We start from the raw sequence: 25,153 nt of genomic DNA, 5'->3' as shown, positions 1-25,153 counted from the left end.
GGCCAATACAGCACAAATCCCCTTGTTTTCTTCGGGATTCAATTAAAATTTTGAATAAAAGTCAGTATCTATCTGTGATATTTGTATTTTTGCACAGTTCTTTACACTGTTTTTAGTTAAATCTTGAATTTTTATATTGAGGTTGATCATCACTTTATTTGTTAGCATTACCATAGTTTGACACCCAATAGCCGATGTAGTTTTCATGCTGGGGTGTTGTTAAACATTCATTCATTCATTCATTCATTCATTCATATACTTTAGTGAAAATAAGTCGCTTGATCGGTGCTTTATTTTATTTTGTTTTGGTTTCTTTTCTTTAAAAAAAAAGTTTTTTATAGAATACTTTAAAAGAAATATACCTGTGTCCGTTAGATACAATTTACTCGTTGTTTGAAAACATTGACTCGCACTCGTTAGGTACATTTTGAAACTACTAACTGTGCGATACCATTCGCTATGATTCTTACCGTTTTCAGGTACTGATACATGCTGCCAGTGGTGTCAAAGGAAAACACAACTTCGACGTTTTTCCCTCCAGTGTCAAAACTCGTCAGGATGGCCTGTGGAGAAACAAGTAAGGAACTTATTGTCATGAAACACCAACATACACGCGCGGGCGCACACACACACACACACACACACATATATATAACAACACCCCCCCCCCCCCCTCCCCCCCCCCCCCCAAAAAAAAACATTATGCTTTCTGAGAGTACTATTGGGGTCCCGACAAAGTTTCGTATCTTACAAGTTCAAGGGACATAACTCTGCGAAAAATGGCTAAAAAACAAAAACATAACAAAAAACATAACAAAATAAAAACACCTGAGAAATAAATAGCACGGAATATTGAATAAATAAGAAACAGATGTTCCAGTCACCCGTTTACATTTGATGTGTCTCAACCCCGTGATTGGGCCTATCGGGCTACTTTTCGTCCCGGCCAGTGCACCACGACTGGTATATTCAAGGCCGTGGTACTACATTTTTGTAATTGATAAATGTAGCGGGTTTCCTCTCCTCTCTAACACTATGTCAGAACTACCAAGTGTTTGACATCCAATAGCCGATGACTAATAAATTAATGTGCTCTAGTGGTGTCGTTAAACAAGGCTAACTTTAACTTTAGATGCGTCTTTTGCTTATCTGGAGTATACCCTATATTGCTGTGCCCTGATATTTATATATTTATTTATTTGTTTTATTGCCCTTATGGTGCAGCCTCTAAACAATTAAGTGCGCCCATTGCTGGATACCTAATAGTCGTAGATTTGTTTTAATGTGCTGGGGTGTCGCTATGGAAATACCCATGTCCGTAACACACACCTAGTTCGGTTTGGATTTGTGTATCATATTCCTGCAAGTAAATCGTAGCAAAAGTCTCCTATGCGGCAAACACGAATTTCATAGTATTTAATTAACAGATGTGATCTGAAGACTTGAAATTCAGATGGACGTAAGAGTGAACGTATATAGTACACACCATCAACGTTCCAACCAGTGCACCACAACTTGTCAAAGACCGTGGTATGTGCTTTCCTGTCTGTGGGAAAGTGCATATAAAATATTCCTTGCTGGACTAGAAAAAAATGCAGAGGCTTTCCTCTGATGACTACGTGTTACAATTACTAAATATTTGTCATCCAATAGCCGATGATTAATTAATCAAGATACTCTAGTTTTGTTGTTAAACAACACAAACTTTAACAAACGTTTTTGATATGATCTATAAACATAACAACAGACACGAACGTTAATGGTCAATGGTAGGTAACTCTAAATTCTCAACAGAAAGAACTAGTTGTGTTTTCTTTAATAATAGTCCGATGTTTGATCATCTGATTTTGATCTATAAGACTTTAATCTATAAGTAGTGTAGGGGCGGGATGTGGCCCAGTGGTAAAGCGCTCGTTTGATGCGCGATCGGTCTGGGATCGACCCCGTCTGTGGGCCCGTTGGGCTATTTCTCGCTCCAGCCAGTGCGCCACGACTGGTATATCAAAGGCCGTGATATGTGCTATCCTGTCTATATGGTGCATATAAAAGATCCCTTGCTACTAATGAAAATATGTAGCGGGTTTCCTTTCTTAGACTATATGTCAAAATTATCAAATGTTTGACATCAAATAGCCGATGATTAATAAATCAATGTGCTCTAGTGGTGTCTTTAAAGAAATCAAACTATAAGTGGTGTATTGGTGAGAAATTCCGAGTGAATTCAAATGATGACATCCCCCCCCCCCCCCCCCGACTCTGAAGATAATGTACTGTCCCCACCCCAGCTGAAAATCAAATTAATATGTAAATCTGCCCCTCCCCCTATTTTCTGCCATCTCCCGACACATATGTTCTTAACAGCTAAATATCTATAATGTGGTATTAATGTTTAATAAAAAAAATAAAAAAATGTATATAGCACATATATGTTATGCGTATGGATTTTGACCAAAATATGAAAAATGTAATTCACATATAGATATATTATATCTTGTCTATTAATATGTACCTCGAGATCTTCTTCTTTCATTTCTTCTTTTGAACTGGTCTTGTTTTCTGCAAAAAAATAATTCACAAACTAAATTAATTGTGCCAACTTAATATAAAGCAAACATACATCTAACAGGTGTACAAAACGAAACGAAATAAAAGAACAACAATGAAACATAATTACCGGTATATAGAAGTGCAATAGTTCGAGGGAGGAGGGAGGGTGGTTGGGGTTGGGGGTGGATGGGTGTAAATGGCGGCATTGGTGGATTTTAACATTTTCTTTTTATTGCTTTTGTTGTTGTTATTATATTTTAAATATTATGTCAAGAGATAAGCTTGACTTGTATTTTTGAATAAGCAGTACAAATATAATAGCATTTATTACTCATATAGTTAATAATATCTGTGTACAATATCAAAGTGATACGTCCCACTTCGACGTCACTACAAGCTTACAGGAACGTCAAACAAACCGCTTGTAATAAATAGGATAGTAACCTCGCGACCATTTAGTATCATGTTTATGTCTGTAGTGAAATAATCCCCCCCCCCCCCTCTCTCTCTCTCTCTCTCTCTCTCTCTCTCTCTCTCTCTCTCTCTCTCTCTCTCTCTCTCTCTCTCTCTCTCTCTCTCTCTCTCTCTCTCTCTCTCTCTCTCTCCCCCTCGGTGTGTGTGTGTGTGTGTGTGTGTGTGTTTGTGTGTCTGTCCGTCTGTCTGTCTTACTAAATTCGTATGGTTAGTGTTTTGGATGTCACACGATACAACCATCTCGTACGGGAGTGACGTTGCCTTAAACACGATGAAAAAACGCCCCAAACAACCCCAGTTAGTGCGATTAACTTGGGATGTGTGAGTTGAGGGTGGCGATGAGGGTGCGGTGCCTATAAGGTATAATCAGTGTATGACACTATTAACACATACTAGACTTTATCTCGTCCGAACTGTCATCTTCCTCGTTCCAACTCAAGTATAACACCGTGCCCTCGCTTATCCCCGCCTCCACGAATGTTGTTCCACGGATAGGCGTTCCTTTCAGCTGTCAATCAAAACGAGAATCAATTTTATATTCATTAATTCCAGGACTATCTATCATTGTGGGGTTTTTTTGTAAGTATCCGTGCAAGTATATATGAACAGAAAACAGGCTAGTTATGATTGTGAAATAAAGACGGGTAAAAAGGACGGAAAGATAGAAACCATACAACAAAACAGAAGAAGGAAAAAAAAAGGATACCCCTCCCAACACACAAATAAAAAGGAAAACAAAAATAAAAATATGCAGTAAAGAAAAAACAACGTTAAAAAACCAAATCATTATCTTTAATTATTTGCATAACTCTATATACTTAAAGTATGTAACAGACTATTCTAATAAGCGGGTTATCGTATATAAATGATCATAAACTGCATGGTGGCATCCTGTCCTGGATAGGCGTGCGCTACAACAGCTTGTTCTGAATGTGCATGTCAAACCACTCTGACCTGACCTGACCTGCATGGTAGCTACAAGTACAATATATTATGCATTAGTCACTTTAGTTACCATAAGCTTTGTTTTGTTCAGTAATTTGTCGTGATCCTTGGCCAGTCTGAGTCTCAAGGTCAGTATCTTGTCGGTATTCTTCACAGTGTATCGGGTTTCCTCTCCGTTAGGAAGCTGAACCAAAACATCCTGGTCCTTGGGAATCAAAATCTACAACACAAAATAATAATGCCCTGGTAACAGAAGGTTAATTTAAAAAAAAAAAAAAAAAAATTCTCATTAGCAGCAAGGTATCTTTAATATGCACTTTCCCAGTCGTGGGGCACTGGTTGGGACGAGCAAAATGGGTCTGCCAGGTAGGTTTCGTTTTAAGTTAGGATCTTAGGATCTTAGTACCTCAAGTGACCGCACTACCATCTAAACTAATACCGCCACACTTTGTTTTTTTCTTTGGTAACCGAAACATAATTTTGTCCATAAAGCACTATTCTATACGTTAAAGGGACATACCCTAGTTTTTAAACACTACAACATAATTTTTACTGTTAGAACCGCTTATGATCACTGAAACCAAACATTACTTATATTTTATTGTTTAGATTATCCATTTCCGTACAACCTAAGTGTTTCTGGTCATCCTGGTGTTTCTAATATCACAAAATACATTTTTTTCGTATTTTTAAAAACGCACGTGCGTCTGAGAAGTAACGGTTATTCGAGTTTAGTCTATTTAAAGCACATTTCTCGCGTTTAATGTCACAGACTCCTCTTTAACTGTGTTGTCACTTTATCCAAATGAGTTGCAGGTATTATGCTTGTAGATTAACTAAACTTAAGTGTCCATTTTTACGGGTTAAAACTAGGGTCTGCGTCTTTAAATTGTATTGAAACTAATACACCACTGCTGCCACTATTACTACTACTACTACTACCACGGGGAGCGGGGCGTAGTCCAGTTGTAAAGCGCTCGGGATACTGGGCTGTTTGTAGTTGCATCCAGTGCACTGTAGCACTACGACTGGTATATCAAAGGTCGCGGTACATGTATGTGCTCCCTTTCCAGTTCGGCGAACCGATCACAAATGCGCCAAAAGTCTTTCATTCAAATTGCGCACCTTTCCCCCTTTGGCATTAATCCTACGGGACATTCCAAGTTCCACAGATTTATTTTTTAAAAGTGAGTTATTAAATTTCCAATAGGTATTATGTTTTATATTTTCAGTTAATTCGAACTTAAGACTTAGCATATAGTGATCGGTTCCAGTCACCCCCGAGTAGATAATATGTATTATTAAGCAATTTTACTTGTTGTGAAATTAGCTTGTAAAAATCCCGATTATCTGGACCATATAGGTTTACCAAAGTTAAACGTAGATTACAAATTGTTATATCTACAATGAGTAAATTTCCATTGTCATCTCTAAATATTGAATGTATTTTATATTCAAAATTATTATTTAACAATATTGCAACTCCGCGAGATTGGTTACTATTACAATTACAAATGCATTCAAACCCCCACTCTGTACGAATAAACAGTTCTTTCTCTTTTGTAAAATGGGTGTCTTGAAGAAAGTAAACATCTTTTCTCTTTTTAACTCCCACAAGTCCCCAGCAGTTCATTGAACAAACTGTAAACGATCTATCCATACTTAAGTATGTGCTTTCATAAAAATAATACTTAGTCATTTTAGAAGATATTTCGATATTCTCTAGCCCGAAATATATCAGTTATAATGGAAAAAAACCTCTGGACATTGCAATACAGACTAGAGAGGTATATTCTGGGCTAGCCTGTTTTATACCCCGGGGTATATTCTGGGCTAGTCCAATTTATACCCTGGGTATAGTTTGGCGGGGGTATATTTTGGGCTATTACATCGGCACCTGCTCCCATGACAGACATGCGCTAAAACAGCTTGCTCTGAATGTGCACGTTAAACCCTATGACTTGACTGGACTCATGTATGTGTTATCCTGTCTGCGGGATGGTGCATATAAAAGATCCCTTGCTATTATTGAAACATGTAGCAGGTTTCCTCTCCAAACTTACCAAATGTTTGACATCCAATAGCCGATGTTTAATAAATGAATGTGCTCTACTGGTATCGTTAAACAAATCACACAATAAAACTTTTACTACTACAACTATTACTATTACTTTTACTACTACTACTACTACTACTACTACTACTACTACTACTACTACTACTACTACTGCTACTGCTACTACTACTGCTACTACTGCTGCTGCTGCTGCTGCTACTACTGCTGCTGCTGCTGCTGCTGCTGCTGCTACTACTGCTGCTGCTGCTGCTGCAGCTACCACCACTACTACTACTTTGTTTTAACGACACCAATAGAGCATATTGATTTGTTAATCATCGGCTACAGGATGTAAAACATTTGGTAATTTTGAGAGGTAACCCGCTACATTTTCCCATTAGTAACAAGGGGTCCATTAGTAACATGATAGCACATACCACGGCCTTTGTTATACACTAGTCATAATGCTCTAGCTGGAACGATAAATAGCGCAATGGGCCCTCCGACGTAGATCGATCCCAGATCGACTACACATCATTCGAGCGCTTTTCCAACGTGCTACGTCCCGCCCTGTTATTATCATTATTAAAGAGACATTCCCGACTTTGCTGCATTGTAAGATGTTTCCGACTAATAAAATATTTCTACGATTAAACTGAAATACTAAATATAGTTTTTTGTTCAGAATATCAGTGTCTGTATATTCAATGTATTTCTGGCCGTTTTAATATTTGTAAGAAGCCCAAACTGGATTTTGTCTTCAAATAATTTCGTACGTACGAAAAATATATTTTAGGAAATAAAATGAAATGTAACCTAATACAAATATTAGAACAATCAGAAACACGTTTAATATACAGCCACTAATATTTTATACAGAAAAAATATATTTGATATGTAATTACAATGTTAAAAAGTCAGGAATGTCCCTTTAATCATATTATTATATAACGACATATATTTCTTACTTCAGCTCTGAGGATGGTTTCTGGTCGAACTCCCAGGTAACTCAGCGTGGAATTGCGATCAAGGTACTTCCCCTGGTAACGTAGTCGCACCGCACCGCTGTCAACCGCTTCCTGTGATGCGATGACGTCGCAAACCCTGGCAATGTTGTCGGACCCCGAGAGATCAAACTGACATGTTCTGCCTGTTGGCAGCTTCACGTAAACATCAATTATGTTGCTAGCCATATTCTCGGCTTTTTCTATATGTATTAAAACTGTTTAATAGTGTTTGATGGTGTATAACCGTAAGTTGGTATTGAACGAGATAGCATACCTTTAAATACAGAATGCCTTCGCCTGCTATTATTATTGGCCAATGAAAACCAGTCTATTTTTACGGAGTTATTTTTAGATTATGGCTATCCTCGATTGTGTTCTATTATTATATCTTGTTATATTGGCAAGTCAGTGAGATTTCTTCTATAATGTTGTGTAGAATAGACATTTTTGTGCATCTATATCCATATCTATCTATATATATATATATATTTTTTTTTTTCGTCCAGGTTTCAAATTATACAAGTTTGTACTTCGGGAAGCAGCGCTAGGAATCGATAAAACTGAGATCAATGCAAGGGAAATAATACTTTACTAATAAGTGGCCATTGAAGCAAAAACCTTTAATGACTGAGCCACCGTACTCTTAACAAAAACATTAAATTTACCAGAACCTATTGTTTGATAAACATACATGTATGCGCAGTGGTGGTCACTTGAATATGTATTACTCACATGAGTATAGGGAGACGGGAGGGGTAGACGGGAAGAGGTATTCAACTATGACTAGGAAATTTAGCATCTTGCAGGGTTAAGACTAAAAACGTTTGGGGGTTATGACCGTATTGACGTAATATTTAATTAATTAATTAATTTTATTTATTTATAAACTTTTTATTTATTTATATATTTACTTATTATTTATCTATTTGCTTTCTTCTGTATAGAAAGCTCGGATCCAAGGGGTATCACACTGGCCCATGACCCACTTTGAAAAACGTTAATGGTTACAAAACTGCAGTGACCCTTGTCGAAAAGCACCCGCTTAATCAAATTTGTTTTTAATATATCTTTTGGAACAACATGTCTCGACCCCTCTAGAAACGTCTCTCGCCACAGCCTAGACTCCCCCCTCCCCACACACCCCTCCAGAATAAAGAAAGAAAGAAATGTTTTATTTAACGACGCACTCAACACATTGTTTTTATTTACGGTTATATAGCGTCAGACATATGATTGAGGACCACACAGATATTGAGAGAGGAAACCCACAGTCGCCACTTCGTGGGCTACTCTTTTCGATTAACAGAGCAGGACATAGCCCAGTGGTAAAGCGCTCGCTTGATGCGCGGTCGGTTTGGGATCGATCCCCGTTGGTGGGCCCATTGGGCTATTTCACGTTCCAGCCAGTGCACCACGACTGGTATATTAAAAGGCCGAGGTATGTGCTATCCTGTATGTGGGATGGGTGCATATAAAATATCCCTTGCTACTAATGAAAAAATGCAGCGGATTTCCTCTTTAAGACTATATGTCGAAATTACCAAATGTTCGACATCCAATAGCTTAGAATTAATAAATCAATGTGCTCTAGTGGTGTCATTAAACAAAACAAACTTTAATTTGACAGAGCACTTAGTACATTCTAACAGGGTACCAGTGTTGTGACACCACTAGAGCATATTGTTTTATTTATTACAGGCTATTGAATGTCAAATATTTGGTAATTGGAAATATAGTCTTTGTAGGCGCGTCGGAAGCAATTAAAAAATGAGGTCTATTCTATACGAGCGCCATAGGAAGAGAAAAACCCCGTTCCTGGCCCAACAGGCGGTACCGCTTCCGACTCCTCTGCTTTGAAATGAAACCCGCTACATATTTCCATTAGTAGCAAGGGATCTTTTGTATGCACCATCCCACAGACAGAATAGCACATACCACGGCCTTTAGTATACCAGTCGTGGTTTGTGTTATAGGGGCGAGGCATAGCACAATGGTACAGCGCTTCCTTGGTGCGCGATCGGTTTGGGATCGATTGCCCGTCGGTGGGCACATTTGGCTATTTCTCGTTCCAGCCAGTACACCACGACTGGTATATCAAAGGCTGTGGTATGTGCTATCCTGTTTGTGGGATGGTGCATATAAAAAAAAATCTCACTAACTTTAATACACGTGCACGTAGTATTTCGACCTTTCCCGTTAACTTACGAAAATTGCCGAAAACGTTACCATAGAACGTTAACGTTCCTTTGACGTGACGTCAACAATACGCTGACGTCTGTTTTTTTCTCGTTTTTTTCTTTATATATTTATTGATGCCAAAGCGATACTACTCACATTTTTTCTGGATATAGTTTAAATTCAGAAATGTGCCAACAGAATCGCTGTTTGACATTTTCAAATATATTTATTTTAAATATGTATTTATATATAATGTGCATTGATTTAACACCACATCTAATGACCACCGTGCTGTTCTGTTGCGATATTTTGTACAAATGTCGAGTGGATGTACGAATATAGGTAAGTGTTTGTTTCATTGTTGTTATTTTTTCAGGACAGTTGATTTTATATTGGGGGGGGGGGGGTCAACCCACAATATGTATCTATGTATTATGAATTTATAAAATTTATCACAATTTAAAAAAAAAAAGGTTAGATGGGGGTGGGGTGGGGGGGGGGGACAAGTCCGTTGAAGTAGAAGACTGGGGTGCGTAGAAATTGTCGAAGCCAGGATTTTATTTTGGGGATCACCAATATTGGGGATGCAGTGGCGGATCCAGAAAATCCATGTGTGTGTGTGTGGGGGGGGGGGGGGGGGGGCATGCCATGTCGCTGTAGGACACAAATGTTCCCGAAGAGATTCCTCGGATTCTCCAACGTAACAAATGAAAAAAAAAAAAAAAAAGATATAACTGTCGCCCCTGGCCCCCTTATATCCGCCACCGGGGAAACACCCACGCAGGCATTGTCTAGGAGTGAAAATGATGGCGGGGGAAAAGAGGCTACGCCAGTGTGCATAATAATTGATCACTCGCATATCAAGGATTCTACTCTCGTGTATTCTGTAATATATGTTGTATGACAAAAATAGAGTGGGGGGGGGGGGGCGTACTACCTGGACTCCCCGCCTGAATCCGCACTTGAATTGTTTATTGACCTATGTTTCCAAAGGTCATACTACAATATTATAATATTCCGTCATGCAAATAGCCGTACTTATTTATAGGAGAAAGAACCTGAATTCAAAACATACAGAGATTTTGGTAAAATGGAAATAAGTCAACTTCGTGCATTTTAGATGATGAATTGTATGTAAAACCTGTCGAGGTTTGTGTTTGTTTTCATGCAAATGTAAAGAAAGAAAGAAAGAAATGTTTTATTTAACGACGCACTCAACACATCTTTATTAGTGTTATATGGCGTCAAACATATGATTAAGGACCACACAGATTTTGAGAGGAAACCCGCTGTCGCCACTTCATGGGCTACTCTTTCCGATTAGCAGCAAGGGATCTTTTATTTGCGCTTCCCACAGGCAGGATAGCACAAACCATGGCCTTTGTTGAACCAGTTATGGATCACTGGTCGGTGCAAGTGGTTTACACCTACCCATTGAGCCTTGCGGAGCACTCATTCAGGGTTTGGAGTTGGTATCTGGATTAAAAATCCCATGCCTCGACTGGGATCCGAACCCAGTACCTACCAGCCTGTTGACCGATGGCCTAACCACGACACCACCGAAGCCGGTCGCAAATGTAAAGAAAACAAGGATTTAAATAGGAATTAAACGTAACATTTGCAAAAAAAAACATAGCATCTAAACAATTGAACACGACTATAGTGCTATTATTACAAATAACTAAGTACAAACACAGACATGCATACAAACACAAACATACGTACATACGCACGCATACTCACATACAAACACACACGCACACGCACGCACAAACACATACATACATATATATATATATATATATATATATATACATATTGAAAGACAGCTAAATAGTTTTGCGAAATATCTATTCATATTACTGTTATCAAGCGATTTAAGAGTTCTGAATACTATTGCAATACTACTGTAATAGTACTATTACTATTGCAATAGTATTTGAACTATCGCAATACTATTGCAATAGCTCGGGCCCGGGTCCACCTAAATTTTGCAACAGTTATATTTTAATTTAATTTTTAATTTATTTTTACATTGGACAATCCGAAGAATCCCTTCGGGAATGTGTGTGGCTTTCCGTCACATGTCATTGCTCCCCTCTAAATGAATTTTCAGGACCGTCCCTTTTTGTTTAGCTGAAGAAACGGTTAGGTTACCCCAGTAGTTTACATGTATCAATAAGAACAACACGAACGCTAAAAGATATATAATATCATTTATTTCGTTATTTTCTTGTGGATCACTTGTGCTGTATCACAGACAGTTTAACAAAAGCCTTAATATCTGTATTAAAACGGTTTTAAGTGCACAGTAGGAATTACCAGACTTGCGGCATACCCAGCCTGTTGTGTATGCAGTTATCTACGCCTTGACGGTACGCTTTTCATTACGCACAAATATGAGAGAGTGAAAAAGGAAAAGAAAAAAGAAAATATACAATTGTAAGCTCTTTTATAACACTATATATATATTGGATTACTGCACCAAAGAGACATTTCAAAACAAATATGATTACTGTATATATATGAAGTAAAGGATAATAATGAAAATAATGAAAATAATAATAATAATAATAATAATAATAGTAATAACAATAATAATAATAATAATAATAATATAAAAATAATAAGAAAAAAATAATAATAAACTAAATAAAATATTTTGTTTATAGAAATAAATAAAACAAAATTTGTTCAAAAAAAATAAATAAAACATAAATAGAAACCCACAAAAACCAGAACCCCCAAAATAATAATAAAACTCCACAAAGAAACACAGACCCCCATAAAAGAAGAAGAAGAAGAAGAAGAAGAAGAAGGAGGAGGAGGAGGAGAAGAAGAAGAAGAAAAAAAAGGAGGAGAAGAAGAAGCAGAAGAAGCAGAAGAAGAAGAAGAAAAAGAAGAAGAAAAAGAAGGAGGACGAGGAGGAGGAGAAGAAGAAGAAGAAGAAGAAGAAGAAGAAGGAGAAAACCTCAACCCGTACTCTGTTGAAAAGGATGACCCCGACGCTCGTTTCAGAGTAATAATCCATTTCCACTGAAGACATATCCATGAACCATAATTCTGAATATCTGTGCACCATACTTATCTCTTTCGTAACCGTACTGTACCAGTTCGTAATTGTAGCCGACGAATTTTATATCATTAAACTAGTAGCCTATATAAAAGGAATTTTTAAAACCAGTCCATATCTAGAGTTCCAACACGTTGAGGTCAATTTGATTGCTGATCTCATGCGAAATTGAATTTTTGTTTTTATTAGGTAAACCAACAAGCGTTATTTATTTATTTATTTATTTCTCGCTCCAGCCAGTGCTACACGAATTGTATATCAAAGGCCGCGGTATGTGTTATCCTGTCTCTGGGATGGTGCATATAAAATATTCCTCGCTGCTAATCGAAAAGAGTAGCCCATGAAGTGGCGACAGCGGGTTTCCTCTCTATATCTGTGTAGTTCTTAACCATATGTCTGACGCCATATAACCGTAAATAAAATGTGTTGAGTGCATCGTTAAATAAAACATTTCCTTCTTTCTTTCTTTATTTATTACCCATATGGTCTATAATACTTAAATATAATATTTCTGCCATTCTTTCTTTATGACATGAGCTATAATAATAATACATTGAAAACTGTTAGAGCACACTTCTGACGTCACTGTAGTTGCTATACCAACTGCAGGCTTGCGACAGTCGCGGCTATGATATTGACATCATTCCGCGTCACTGTAATTTACATCGCCGAATATTATAAACCTCGGTTGTGAAGCGATTGCAATCATATTTTAGGTTTGTTTTCTTACACACATGTTGGTGAGAACACCATGTGTTATTTTTGATAACACATAGTTGTTTACACTCGTACGCGTGTTAACAATTTCAAGACATATGACTGGATGTTCCTAGGTGATGATCAGGTCACCAATGTCATACGTCCAATAAACAAAAAATCCAGCACGGTGGGAATCGATTACACTGTGACGTATAGTTAACCTTGCAATCACGTGTCTGTGACGCGTAAGTCAGCTGCAAGTGCAACGGCTGTAAATAACTTTTAGTCGAAAAAGATGTTAAAGTTTGCTTAAAACCTGTTTTTTGAGGATATGTAAGATATAGAAATTCTTTTATAAACCATTTCCAAACTCGTTTCATAAATTCCGTATGGCATCCCGCTTATGCAATAATCTACATATATATATATATATATATATATATATATATATATATATATATACGCAACTGAAAATACCTACTGCATGCACAGTTCATGAAATCGGGTCGACTAGACTAGGCGTCACATGTGTAAACTAATTTCAGAAATATTCTTATAAGCCTGTAATATTTGATAGTGTAATTATTAAAGAAAATATGTTTTGGTTCTTACTTCTACAAATGTAAAATTGTTTGTTATGTGTCCACCTATATTTGATAATATTTTTGCCTATAAACAGTAATAAAAAAATAAAATTAAAATAAACTATAAATAAATAAACTACATGTATAAATAAATAAATAAATAAATAATAAAATAAATAAATATAGGAAAATTAATACATATGTACCTGTAATTAGTATGTATGTCTATGTGTGTGTGTGTGTGTGTGTGTGTGTGTGTGTGTAGCAATAGCCCTTGTGGCGTCCTCTGACTATTCTTCCATCATCATCATATGTCATAATCACAATAATGAAATACACTTAATATCCATCGTTTCAGCTTTGTGCAACAGGCGTGTCAAAAACAAATACTGCATTACATTCCTTTCTCTTTTTTTGTGCTTGTCATATAGGTACTCTCGCCACCTGAAACAGCTATCGAATATTCCAAACAGAAACATCCCCAAACTCCCGCGTAAAAATCTTTTCAGTCAACACCACGGGCGTACTTTCAAAATAACTCCTTTGTCCTCAACATTACCTTTTGTAATATAGTCATTTCGTACATTCTAAAATATATAAATTACTACATGACTCCAGCTAATAGAAGAAATAAACAGCACAATAACAGTCGCAAACAAGCATAGTCCATCGATCGAAAACATATTAATACTGATGTGTAACTTAGCTAAATTAAATATTAAAATGTGTGAGCCAGTTTGTTTCTAGGTATCTGTACTTGTGCCAATGTCTATAATACTAATATTCTTCTGGAATGACGTGTTGGAACTACTGCAAGTCTCTAGCTCATTCTCCTGCTGACTTCTGTCAGAATGGAGATGCTTGTCTATTAGGTTCTCCTGCAGTGTTCTTCGTTTAGACAACAAGGGCATTTTCGAATGGAGTTGGATGCTCTGAATGTTCAGGCCGGCTGTTAGCCACGACCCCGCGGTTCTTGGACGTCGTCCGTGACCGCCATTGCGACTGCGCAGTCCGTTTGTGCTGTCGAAGTACCTTCCGGTATTGGCAGGTCGCGCCGAAAATACTCTTCGTCTGCAATATTAAAACATATATATTAATAATTAACTTAGATTATATGGGATTTTGAAAACTGAATCTTGCCATTATGAAATATGGTAACATATCTTTTGGTATTTAAATATTGTTTACCTCAGTGGAATACAAACCAAGACTATGCTGTGCATATTGGATAAATAGACGATATTTCCTGTGGGATTTTTTTGTCAAATATGATTTATATCTCATCTCTTGAAGTTTGCAATCATATCTCACGAGTCGCGCTTGCATGAAATTTGCTATTTATTATATAACTTTTGGTAATTTACCTTTATTTTTTAAATGCCAGCAGCAAAATAGTTCCGGCTTTTTTACAGCAAAGATAACACTTTCTACAGTGACAATAACACATTTTAGGGTGAAATAGTGATATGTTCACTCTAAAATGTGTTATCGTCACTAAGTGACTTTTATTTCTGTGATATTTTAAGATATTTCACTAAATGTTATATACTAATTTGCGATATTTGATGCTAGGTCAGTGATCGTATGTGGCTATGTCCATCATTGCAAAATGTTCCACAAATGTATAATTTTAAGCACATTTGGTATATTTTCCTGTTAACAAAAGTTCTCGCTACACAAAGACAAATAATAGGAACTGAGTCCTTTTACTGTTGAAATGCCCAGCTAAAATAGATCTTCCATTAGTGTGCCTTTTTCGCTGATCCTACCCAACGAGCCAAACTAGTTTACATTAATCGTGGCCTTGATGTATTTTGTATTTATATTTGTAATCTGTTTACTATCGTTTTCTGTCATAACATTCCGTGACGACATGCACGAACTGGAAAGGGATTGGAAGAAAGGAAATGCTTTATATAACGACGCACTCAAGACATTTTTATTTACGATTATATGGCGTCGGACATATGGTTATGGACCACACAGATAATGAAAGGAAACCCGCCCTCGCCACTTCATGGACAACTCTTTTTGATTTGTAGCAAGGGATCTTCTATATGTACCATCCCAAAGACAGGCTAGTACATACCACGGTCTTCGTTACACCAGTTGTGAAGCACTGGCTGGAACGAGAAATAACCCAATGTGCTCATCGACGGGAATCGATCCTAGATCTATCGCGCATCAGGCGAGCGCTGTACCACTGACGTCCCGTCTCTAGGGCTAGTGCTGCACAACTGGTGTCAAAAAGGTCATGCAATGTACTATCCTGTCTGGTGGATGATGCATATAAAACATACCTTACTGCTAATCGAAAAAGAATAACGTTGATACAGCTGGATTTCTCTTTCGTTATTATGCGTAGTCCTTAATCATATGCCTGACGCCATATAACCGTTTGATCAAACTGGTCGCAGAACATATCAATATATGAGTTCTCGTATATATGGGCTTATGGCCTTACATACAGTAAAATAATTGAATTGAATTGAATTGAATATAACCGTAATTAAAATATCTTCCTTCCTTCCTACTTTCCAATATACTTTGCGTAAAAAAAGCCAAAAAAAAAAAAGCCAAAAAAAAAAAAGCTAAAAAAAGAAGAAGCATCTTACTGAAATTCAGCTTTTGTGCCGATGCCTTCACCAGGTCTGGTTATTTGCAAGCACAGTGGTGTTTCTGGTTCTATCTGAGGGGCCTGGGTTGTAAACAGCTGGTTGGCGCTCAGAGATCGGGAGTAACCCAGACGAGATCGCAGACGTGCGCTTCTTTGAACATGGCGCCGGTGGATCTCCTCTGCGTTGTCAGGGCTACCGGAAGTGTTCCATATGCTTCGCGGATTAGACTGGCGAAACGTCTCCAAGGGTCTGCACGTCAGAATCTGCTTTCGGTCGCTAAGCAACGTTTGTGACACGTGGTTTGAGTAGTTGAAAGAGTCCTCATCTGTTTGAAAACAAGAAGGAAAACGTATACGCTTTGTTGAAAGTAATAAGCCAATAAAAAGAAAGTTCCTTGTAGGTCAAAGTTCAATATATTCAGAGTGGTAATAATCATGTAGCAAATCGTTTTATGATTTTTTTTATTTTATAATGTGGTCATTACAATATCTTGGTTTTGGAATAACAATGGTTAGTCCTTAACAAACAGTTTTTAAAAATAAGGGGCACTCCAGGATTGTCTAACTCAATAGTTGAGCGTTCACCTGAGGAGCTTTATTCATTGGATCGAACCACCTCAGTAGATCCATTCTCTAATTATTTCCCCCGTCACCAACCACACGTTTCCATACGACTAGAATATCAAAGGGCGTGGCATCCTATCTGTGGGAAAGTGCATATAAAAATGCTGCTAATACGACAATGTAACGGGACGCCGAGTTTTTTCAAAACATTATGTGTAAGAGTTACCACACGTTAGACATTCAATAGCCAGTGATTAATTATTCAATTTGCTCTAGGGGTTTGTTAAACAAAACAAACGTACCACAAGCGCACAAAATGTTTTAGTTTGTTTTGCCAACCTTTTTCGTTCACGTATCATGGAGATATGAACACACAGGCAGAAAGAAAGTCTGACAGACAGACTGAGAGACAGACATACACACAAACCTAACAACTTCGATTTGTAATTTGTCTATGATTTCTTTAAATCACTTCCTATATTTATTTTGTGTATGTTTGAAGCCAGTCATAGAAAAGTGATATTGCCAAATTCCTAAGCACCAGTTCCTAAGGAGAGTTTATTTAAACGTTGACGTAAGATACCTATCGGAAAACCGCAACTTTAGCAAAGTCATACATCGTAGAACCATCAGTTCCCTTGTGAATTTGGTTTACGTGTTTAGCCCAGTGATGTATCTTCAAACTCAGTCGTAAGGAAAACAGAAATCCCGTTGTCACTAAATAATTTATAAGTACTCGAATTAGTTCAAAGGATTTCTACAACCGACTAATTGGATATAACCAAACAGAAAGATCTTCGTATAAAAGCCGATATTAAAATATTCATTTGCATCTGACACGAACGTCTGTAGGTTTTAAGGGACTATGCTTAGTGTGTAGCTATTGTAAACTTATAGATGTTTTTGTGTTCAACGACACAACTAGAGCATATTGATTTACTAATTATCGGCTATTGGATGTCAAACATTTGATATTTTTGAAATGTTATCGTAGAGAGGAAACTCGCTACATTTTTCCATTAATATCAAGGGATATATTATATGCACCAACCTACAGACAGGATAGCACATACCACGGCCCCCGATATACCAGTTGTGGTGTACTACTGGCCTTGGTGGTGTAGTGGTTAAGCCATCGGAGATAAGGCTGGTAGGTACAGGGTTCGCAGCCCGGTACCGCCTCCCACCCAGAGCGAGTTTTAACGACTAAGTGGGTAGGTGTAAGACCACTACACCCTCATCTCTCTCACTAATCACTAACAACTAACCTGTAACCCACTGTCCTGGACAGACAGCCCAGATAGCTGAGGTATGCGCCCAGGACAGCGTGCTTAAACCTTAATTAGATATAAACACGAAAATAAATTGAAATGAAAAAAATGTAGTGCACTGGCTGGGACGAGAAATAGCCCAATGGGCCTCCGTCGGGGATCGATCCCAGACCGACCTTCTGGCGACTAGCCCATTAGGCTATTTCTCGCTCTAGCCAGTACACCACGACTGGTATGCCAAAGGCCGTGGCATGTCTGTGGGATGATGCATATAAAAGATCCCTTGCTACAAATGAAAACAAATGTAGCGGGTTTCTTCTCTAAGACTATATGTCAAAATGACCAAATTTTTGAAATCCAATAGCCCATGATTAATGATCAATGTGCTCTAGTTGTGTCGTTAAACAAAACAAACTTCTTTTGGCGAGTAAAATTATATATTAAATACATGTACTTTTTGAGGGTTTTTTTAGAATACCAGTGTGCATATCCAATGTGTTTGCTGTTGTGTGCTAATGTTTGTAGCAGTCATTGTTGATTTTCGTCCTGATATAACTATATATATAAACATACATACCTACATACATACATACATACATACATACATACATACATACATACATACATACATACATACATACATACATACATACATACATACATGTATGTATGTATGTATGTATTGATGTATGAATATCTATATATTGTATGTATGTCGAGGTTGACTATTACATACATAGATATTAACGCACTGGCGCAGGGGATAATTAAATCCTTTCTGGCCTCAAAAATTGTCCCATGCCGTTGTTGGGACTCGAACCTGTGGCACCGATTCGCCCGCAAATTGCAAGACTAACCACGATACGCTCTGAGCTATCGAAGCTTCCATAAAAAAAGAAGCTCTTTTAACTCAACCATATGCATGGGGCCTACAATCTACGCGGTCGATCCCGCTTACGTGCATGAAACAGCGGGCAGACCTGGCACTGGCTAGTATGTATTGATGTATGAATATCTATATATTGTATGTATGTCGAGGTTGACTATTACATACATAGATATTAACGCACTGGCGCAGGGGATAATTAAATCCATTCTGGCCTCAAAAATTATCCCATGCCGTTGCTGGGAATCGAACCTGTGGCACCGATTCGCCCGCAAATTGCAAGACTAACCACGATACGCTCTGAGCTATCGATGCTTCCTTAAAAAAGGAAGCTCTTTCAACTCAACCATATGCATGGGGCCTACAATCTACGCGGTCGATCCCGCTTACGTGCATGAAACAGTGGGCAGACCTGGCACTGGCTAGTATGTATTGATGTATGAATATCTATATATTGTATGTATGTCGAGGTTGACTATTACATACATAGATATTAACGCACTGGCGCAGGGGATAATTAAATCCATTCTGGCCTCAAAAATTGTCCCATGCCGTTGCTGGGACTCGAACCTGTGGCACCGATTCGCCCGCAAATTGCAAGACTAACCACGATACGCTCTGAGCTATCGAAGCTTCCATAAAAAAGGAAGCTCTTTTAACTCAACCATATGCATGGGGCCTACAATCTACGCGGTCGATCCCGCTTACGTGCATGAAACAGTGGGCAGACCTGGCACTGGCTAGTATGTATTGATGTATGAATATCTATATATTGTATGTATGTCGAGGTTGACTATTACATACATAGATATTAACGCACTGGCGCAGGGGATAATTAAATCCATTCTGGCCTCAAACATTGTCCCATGCCGTTGCTGGGACTCGAACCTGTGGCACCGATTCGCCCGCAAATTGCAAGACTAACCACGATACACTCTGAGCTATCGAAGCTTCCATAAAAAAGGAAGTTTCTTTAACTCAACCATATGCATGGGGCCTACAATCTACGCGGTCGATCCCGCTTACGTTCATGAAACAGTGGGCAGACCTGGCACTGGCTAGTATGTATTGATGTATAAATATCTATATATTGTATGTATGTCGAGGTTGACTATTACATACATAGATATTAACGCACTGGCGCAGGGGATAATTAAATCCTTTCTGGCCTCAAAAATTGTCCCATGCCGTTGCTGGGACTCGAACCTGTGGCACCGATTCGCCCGCAAATTGCAAGACTAACCACGATACGCTCTGAGCTATCGAAGCTTCCATAAAAAAGGAAGCTCTTTTAACTCAACCATATGCATGGGGCCTACAATCTACGCGGTCGATCCCGCTTACGTGCAAATTGCAAGACTAACCACGATATATGTATGTATGTATGTATGTATGTATGTACATACAATATATAGATATTCATACATCAATACATACTAGCCAGTGCCAGGTCTGCCCACTGTTTCATGCACGTAAGCGGGATCGACCGCGTAGATTGTAGGCCCCATGCATATGGTTGAGTTAAAGAAATACATTAGATGTATGTATGTGTGTATATATGTATGTATGTATGTATGTATGTATGCATATATATATATATATATATATGCCCAATATATGCTGAACAACAAAACAAACGCAAATATTAATTTAATTTCCTTTAATTTATTTAAAATGAATCACTGTCAAATGTCATTAGATTTTGGGGTCTTTTAAAATTACCAGTATATTGTGGACAATTTGTGACCCATTTTGACACAATATTTACCCAATTCATGTGATTACAACATATATTATATTAGAATATTCACGTTATATTTTATTGTCTTGTATATATGGTGGTGCTTATGTCCACGTGTGCAAGTGCGCTGTTCAAGGCGGTTGGCTAATCTATAATTTATATTCGTGCTTGTATCAACTTAAGGTCCAAGTACGCTGTGCTAAAAACACTCATCAGCTACTTGGATCTGGCTTAATGTTTAGTGATTAGATGTAAATAAGAGAGAAGTTATAGTTATCTTACCGGCCTCGGTGGCGTCGTGGTAGGCCATCGGTCTACAGGCTGGTAGGTACTGGGTTCGGATCCCAGTTGAGGCATGGGATTTTTAATCCAGATACCGAACCCAAACCCTGAGTGTGTGCTCCGCAAGGCTCAATGGGTAGGTGTAAACCACTTGCACCGACCAGTGATCCATAACTGGTTCAATAAAGGCCATGGTTTGTGCTATCCTGCCTGTGGGAAGCGCAAATAAAAGATCCCTTGCTGCTAATCGGAAGAGTAGCCCATGTAGTGGCGACAGCGGGTTTCCTCTCAAAATCTGTGTGGTCCTTAACCATATGTCTGACGCCATATAACCGTAAATAAAATGTGTTGAGTGCGTCGTTAAATAAAACATTTCTTTCTTTCTTTCTTATAGTGGTCTTACACATCTCTACTAAGGGGAGACAAGTCACACTGAGAGGGAGCCGGTAACATACACACCAGCAGTAAAAGGTTCTACACCACCCAACCCGCCGGGAGATGCAAATATTATTTCCATGCAGTTTATATCGATCACTCGATATCTAGGCATGAGCATCTATATATTTTGGGTGGGGCAAACAAAACAAAAAAAGCAGCCTAAAACAAAGCAAACAAAACTAAAGAAGAAAATTTAAAAAAAATTCTTCAAAAAATACAATTAGCTTATTAAAGGCATACTGTCACAGATTTAAGGACCTTATTTCCTTAAAAATTAATAATAAATAAAAATTACATTAACTTTTACAGACCAAACCTAGCTATTGCATTATTTTAACTACACCATGATGGAGTGATATCCATGTCAACCCTCTTAGCAATGTTAGTTTTTGAATTATGGACCATTGCCATAATTCAATTATTTTTACAAAATATCATTAATAAGTGGAGTATGGTGGTTATGTAGATGGTTGAATAAAGTACATTTTGGGACAAATCAAATATGTATATTTTTAAGTAATAGGTCAAGTAATAGGTCAGTGGTCTATGACAATATCCCTTAAAACCTACCAGGTAACGTTATAGCTTACAATGGTTTTACGATTACCCTGGTCAGGTAGATAACAATTTCTGAAATAAATCTCAAGTTGAACGCACGACCATCGCACGGCCATCACACAACATCGTGGGAAGGTCATGCGACGTCTTTAATTAATATTTCCAGGTGAGAACATGTGAAAATGTCGTACGATTAGCCCGGGAATCGCAGCCAGGTTTTTGAACATGACAAAAAAACCACCAAATTGTGCGAGAACTCCCGATGGCTGCGACGTCGTTGCAACGTCGCACGATTACGTACGACCCCCCCCCCCCCCCCCCCCCCCCCCCCCCCCCCCCGCCCGATGGTCCGCGATCACCCGAAATTCAGCCATCGCAAGTGGTCGTACGACGTCTTAAGATCGGTGTGACCGTAGCTTTAGCTAATTTTTCTTAGCTCGTCTTCTTTCAAACGCCCATACTATATGACCTTCTTCAGCAAACACAATACAGCATACATATTTTGTTTTAACAGAAAATAAAAAAAAGAAGCTTACCCGAGGATGTGGAGAGACTTCGTTTTGTTGGAAAATGATGATCACTGAAATCTTTGACTGCAGGTTTCAAGAGTTGTCTCCCCGTCCAGCAGGTGAGTCGTTTTGGCGGGATCGTGTGCGGACTGAAGAGAGTGATGCCCCCTGAGCTGCTGGTGTCCATTCTAGGCGGTGGTCGCAGCACGGGACAGGCGGGGGCGACGGGGACGACGTGGGCTTGTGGGGTTGTGATTGTAGAACTGCCCGTAGAGTTCTTAGAACCTCTGTGGATAGGATAGAAGAGTAGAAAAAAATGGATATATGAATGGATGAATGAATGAACGAACGAATTAATAGATGAATGTTTAACGAATGGATGAATGTTTAACGAATAGATGAATGTTTAACGAATGAATGAATGTTTAACGAATAGATGAATGTTTAACGAATGGATGAATGTTTAACGAATAGATGAATGTTTAACGAATGAATGAATGTTTAACGAATAGATGAATGTTTAACGAATGAATGAATGTTTAACGAATAGATGAATGTTTAACGAATAGATGAATGTTTAACGAATAGATGAATGTTTAACGAATGGATAACTAGCGTACAGTATGATACTAATAGAAATAATATATATGAATGGATGTATTAATGAATGAATGAAGAAATGAATGGATGAATAAATGGATGAATGAATGAATGAATGAATGAATGAATAAACGAACGAATGAATGGATGTTCAACGACACTTCAGCACGAAAAATATAGAATATTAGTAGAAAGAATGAATGAACGTATGAATGTATGAATAAATGAATGAATGAATGAATGAATGTTTAAAGACGCTGCAGCACGTAAAATATATCTTACTACTGGAAATAATATTGCTGTATATTTTGCTATGGACAATAATAGTAAACACCTTCCAATATCGTCGAGATCATGATAATGATCATTATCATCATTATCATCATTATTGCTACTTTGATCCCGTGTGATAAACTGGGACCATATGTGTGGCAAGAAAATGCCACGTCGACTGATAATGTGTAGAACTGGATTTTTCTGTTACCTTACGTGGTTTGATGGTTATGCTCAAATCTATACTCAAATCTATGCAAGAAAATGCCACGTCGACTGATAATGTGTTGAACTGGATTTTTCTGTTACCTTACGTGGTTTGATGGTTATGCTCAAATCTATACTCAAATCTATGTATTTAACAAACCAATTGCAAATACATTTCTCAACATAATTTTGCAAACGATTGATGGTTCCATGAGAAAAGATGATATTATCTTCAACATGCATATTGAAAAACAAATCCACAAATTCAAATTAACCGGCCTCGGTGGCGTAGTGGTTAAGCCATCGGACTGCAGGCTGGTAGGTACAGGGTTCGCAGCCCGGTACCGGCTCCAACCCAGAGCGAGTTCTTAAGGGCTCAATGGGTAGGTGTAAGACCACAACACCCTCTTCTCTCTCACTAACCACTAACCAACTAACAACTAACCCCTGTCCTAGACAGACAGCCCAGATAGCTTAGGTGTGTGCCCAGGACAGCGTGCTTGAACCTTAATTGGATATAAGCACGAAAATAAGTTGAAATGAAATGAAATGAAACAAATTCACCAACAAAAATCTAAGGAGTAGGAAAGAGAAAGGTCCATTTTGCAAAATTATAGATGTAAGTGGCATCCCTTGACACAAATGTGGTTCTGATGTATCATTAATTATTAATTATTAATGAAATCAACGGTGTTCTTGCCATTCGTAAAGAGTGGAACTGTTGTTGACCCCCTGAACCCGCTGAGGAATGTGTGTCGCGTGTAAGGTGCTACTGAATTAAGAATTAAGTTAAGATTATGAATTAAAAACAAAAAACAAAAACAGACGTTCTATAATACTTCCATCTATCAAAGATGCCACTGAGCTACAAGCGGGCGGACCTGTATTCAGACATATATATGGTTACATGAAAATGTTCTACATACTGGTCTACTATATGTATTAGGATGTAGGGGGTGAGAGGTGGGGAGAGGGAGAGACACAATCAGCATCTAGAAGGATGGATCACACGAAATGAATATTGTAAAATAAAAACTTTTTTTTCGGTCCAGATTCACCATAGTTTACATGAACATTGTAATATCCACTGATGAATTACATTCATAATATTTTAGAGTAAACTTTAGATAGCACTTTTTAAAATCGATCTGGACTCTGAATAAATAAATGATAAACGACACCCCAGCACGACAAATACAGCATACTTGTTACAAGTAGAAAATATTGACAGCCTCATTATCACCATCATCATCCTATTCATATCACGTCATCAGTATTATTATCATCTCCAAGACTGGTGTCACCATCATGATAACCATATCACGATATCAGTATTATTATCATCTCCAAGACTGATATCACCTTCATGATAACCATATCATGATATCATAATCATGAACGTCATCATCATCATCATCATCATCATCATCATCATATTACAGTTTAGGGTAAAAAGCAATCAGCATCTAGAAGGATATAAGGGGCGGGACGTAGCCCAGTGGTAAAGCGCTCGCTTAATGCGCAGTTGGTTTAGAATCGATACCCGTCGATGGCCCCATTGGGCCATTTCTCGTTCCAGCCAGTACTCCACAACTGGTGTAACAAAGGCCGTGGTATGTACTATCCTGTCTGTGGGATGGTGCA

At 38.1% G+C, this 25,153-nt stretch overlaps 2 protein-coding genes across 4 annotated transcripts in view; both read right to left on the bottom strand.

Annotated features, from left to right (window-relative positions):
• Nucleotides 1-7,292, bottom strand: part of LOC121382130 — a 16,530-nt gene extending 9,238 nt beyond the window's left edge. For both annotated transcript variants that reach the window (XR_005959123.1, XM_041511644.1), the window contains exons 1-5: nucleotides 6,991-7,292; nucleotides 4,037-4,186; nucleotides 3,415-3,529; nucleotides 2,510-2,556; nucleotides 471-563 (exon numbers count right to left, since the gene is read on the bottom strand). Coding sequence is in view for 1 of the 2 variants with exons in the window: in XM_041511644.1 (XP_041367578.1) it covers nucleotides 471-563; nucleotides 2,510-2,556; nucleotides 3,415-3,529; nucleotides 4,037-4,186; nucleotides 6,991-7,215 (630 nt within the window). In the remaining variant the exon portion in view is untranslated. The remainder of the gene's footprint in view (nucleotides 1-470; nucleotides 564-2,509; nucleotides 2,557-3,414; nucleotides 3,530-4,036; nucleotides 4,187-6,990) is intronic.
• A 5,902-nt stretch (nucleotides 7,293-13,194) lies between these two features.
• The window catches only part of LOC121382115, a 30,524-nt gene continuing 18,565 nt past the window's right edge, over nucleotides 13,195-25,153 (bottom strand). For both annotated transcript variants that reach the window (XM_041511629.1, XM_041511622.1), the window contains exons 2-4: nucleotides 22,457-22,716; nucleotides 16,179-16,506; nucleotides 13,195-14,634 (exon numbers count right to left, since the gene is read on the bottom strand). In XM_041511629.1, the coding sequence (XP_041367563.1) occupies nucleotides 14,307-14,634; nucleotides 16,179-16,506; nucleotides 22,457-22,616 (816 nt within the window). In that variant the 5' untranslated portion in view covers nucleotides 22,617-22,716 and the 3' untranslated portion in view covers nucleotides 13,195-14,306. The remainder of the gene's footprint in view (nucleotides 14,635-16,178; nucleotides 16,507-22,456; nucleotides 22,717-25,153) is intronic.

This window comes from Gigantopelta aegis, chromosome 2, assembly GCF_016097555.1.
Source record: "Gigantopelta aegis isolate Gae_Host chromosome 2, Gae_host_genome, whole genome shotgun sequence".
Lineage (NCBI taxonomy): Eukaryota > Metazoa > Mollusca > Gastropoda > Neomphalida > Peltospiridae > Gigantopelta > Gigantopelta aegis.
This window is presented reverse-complemented; position numbering and strand designations above follow the sequence as displayed.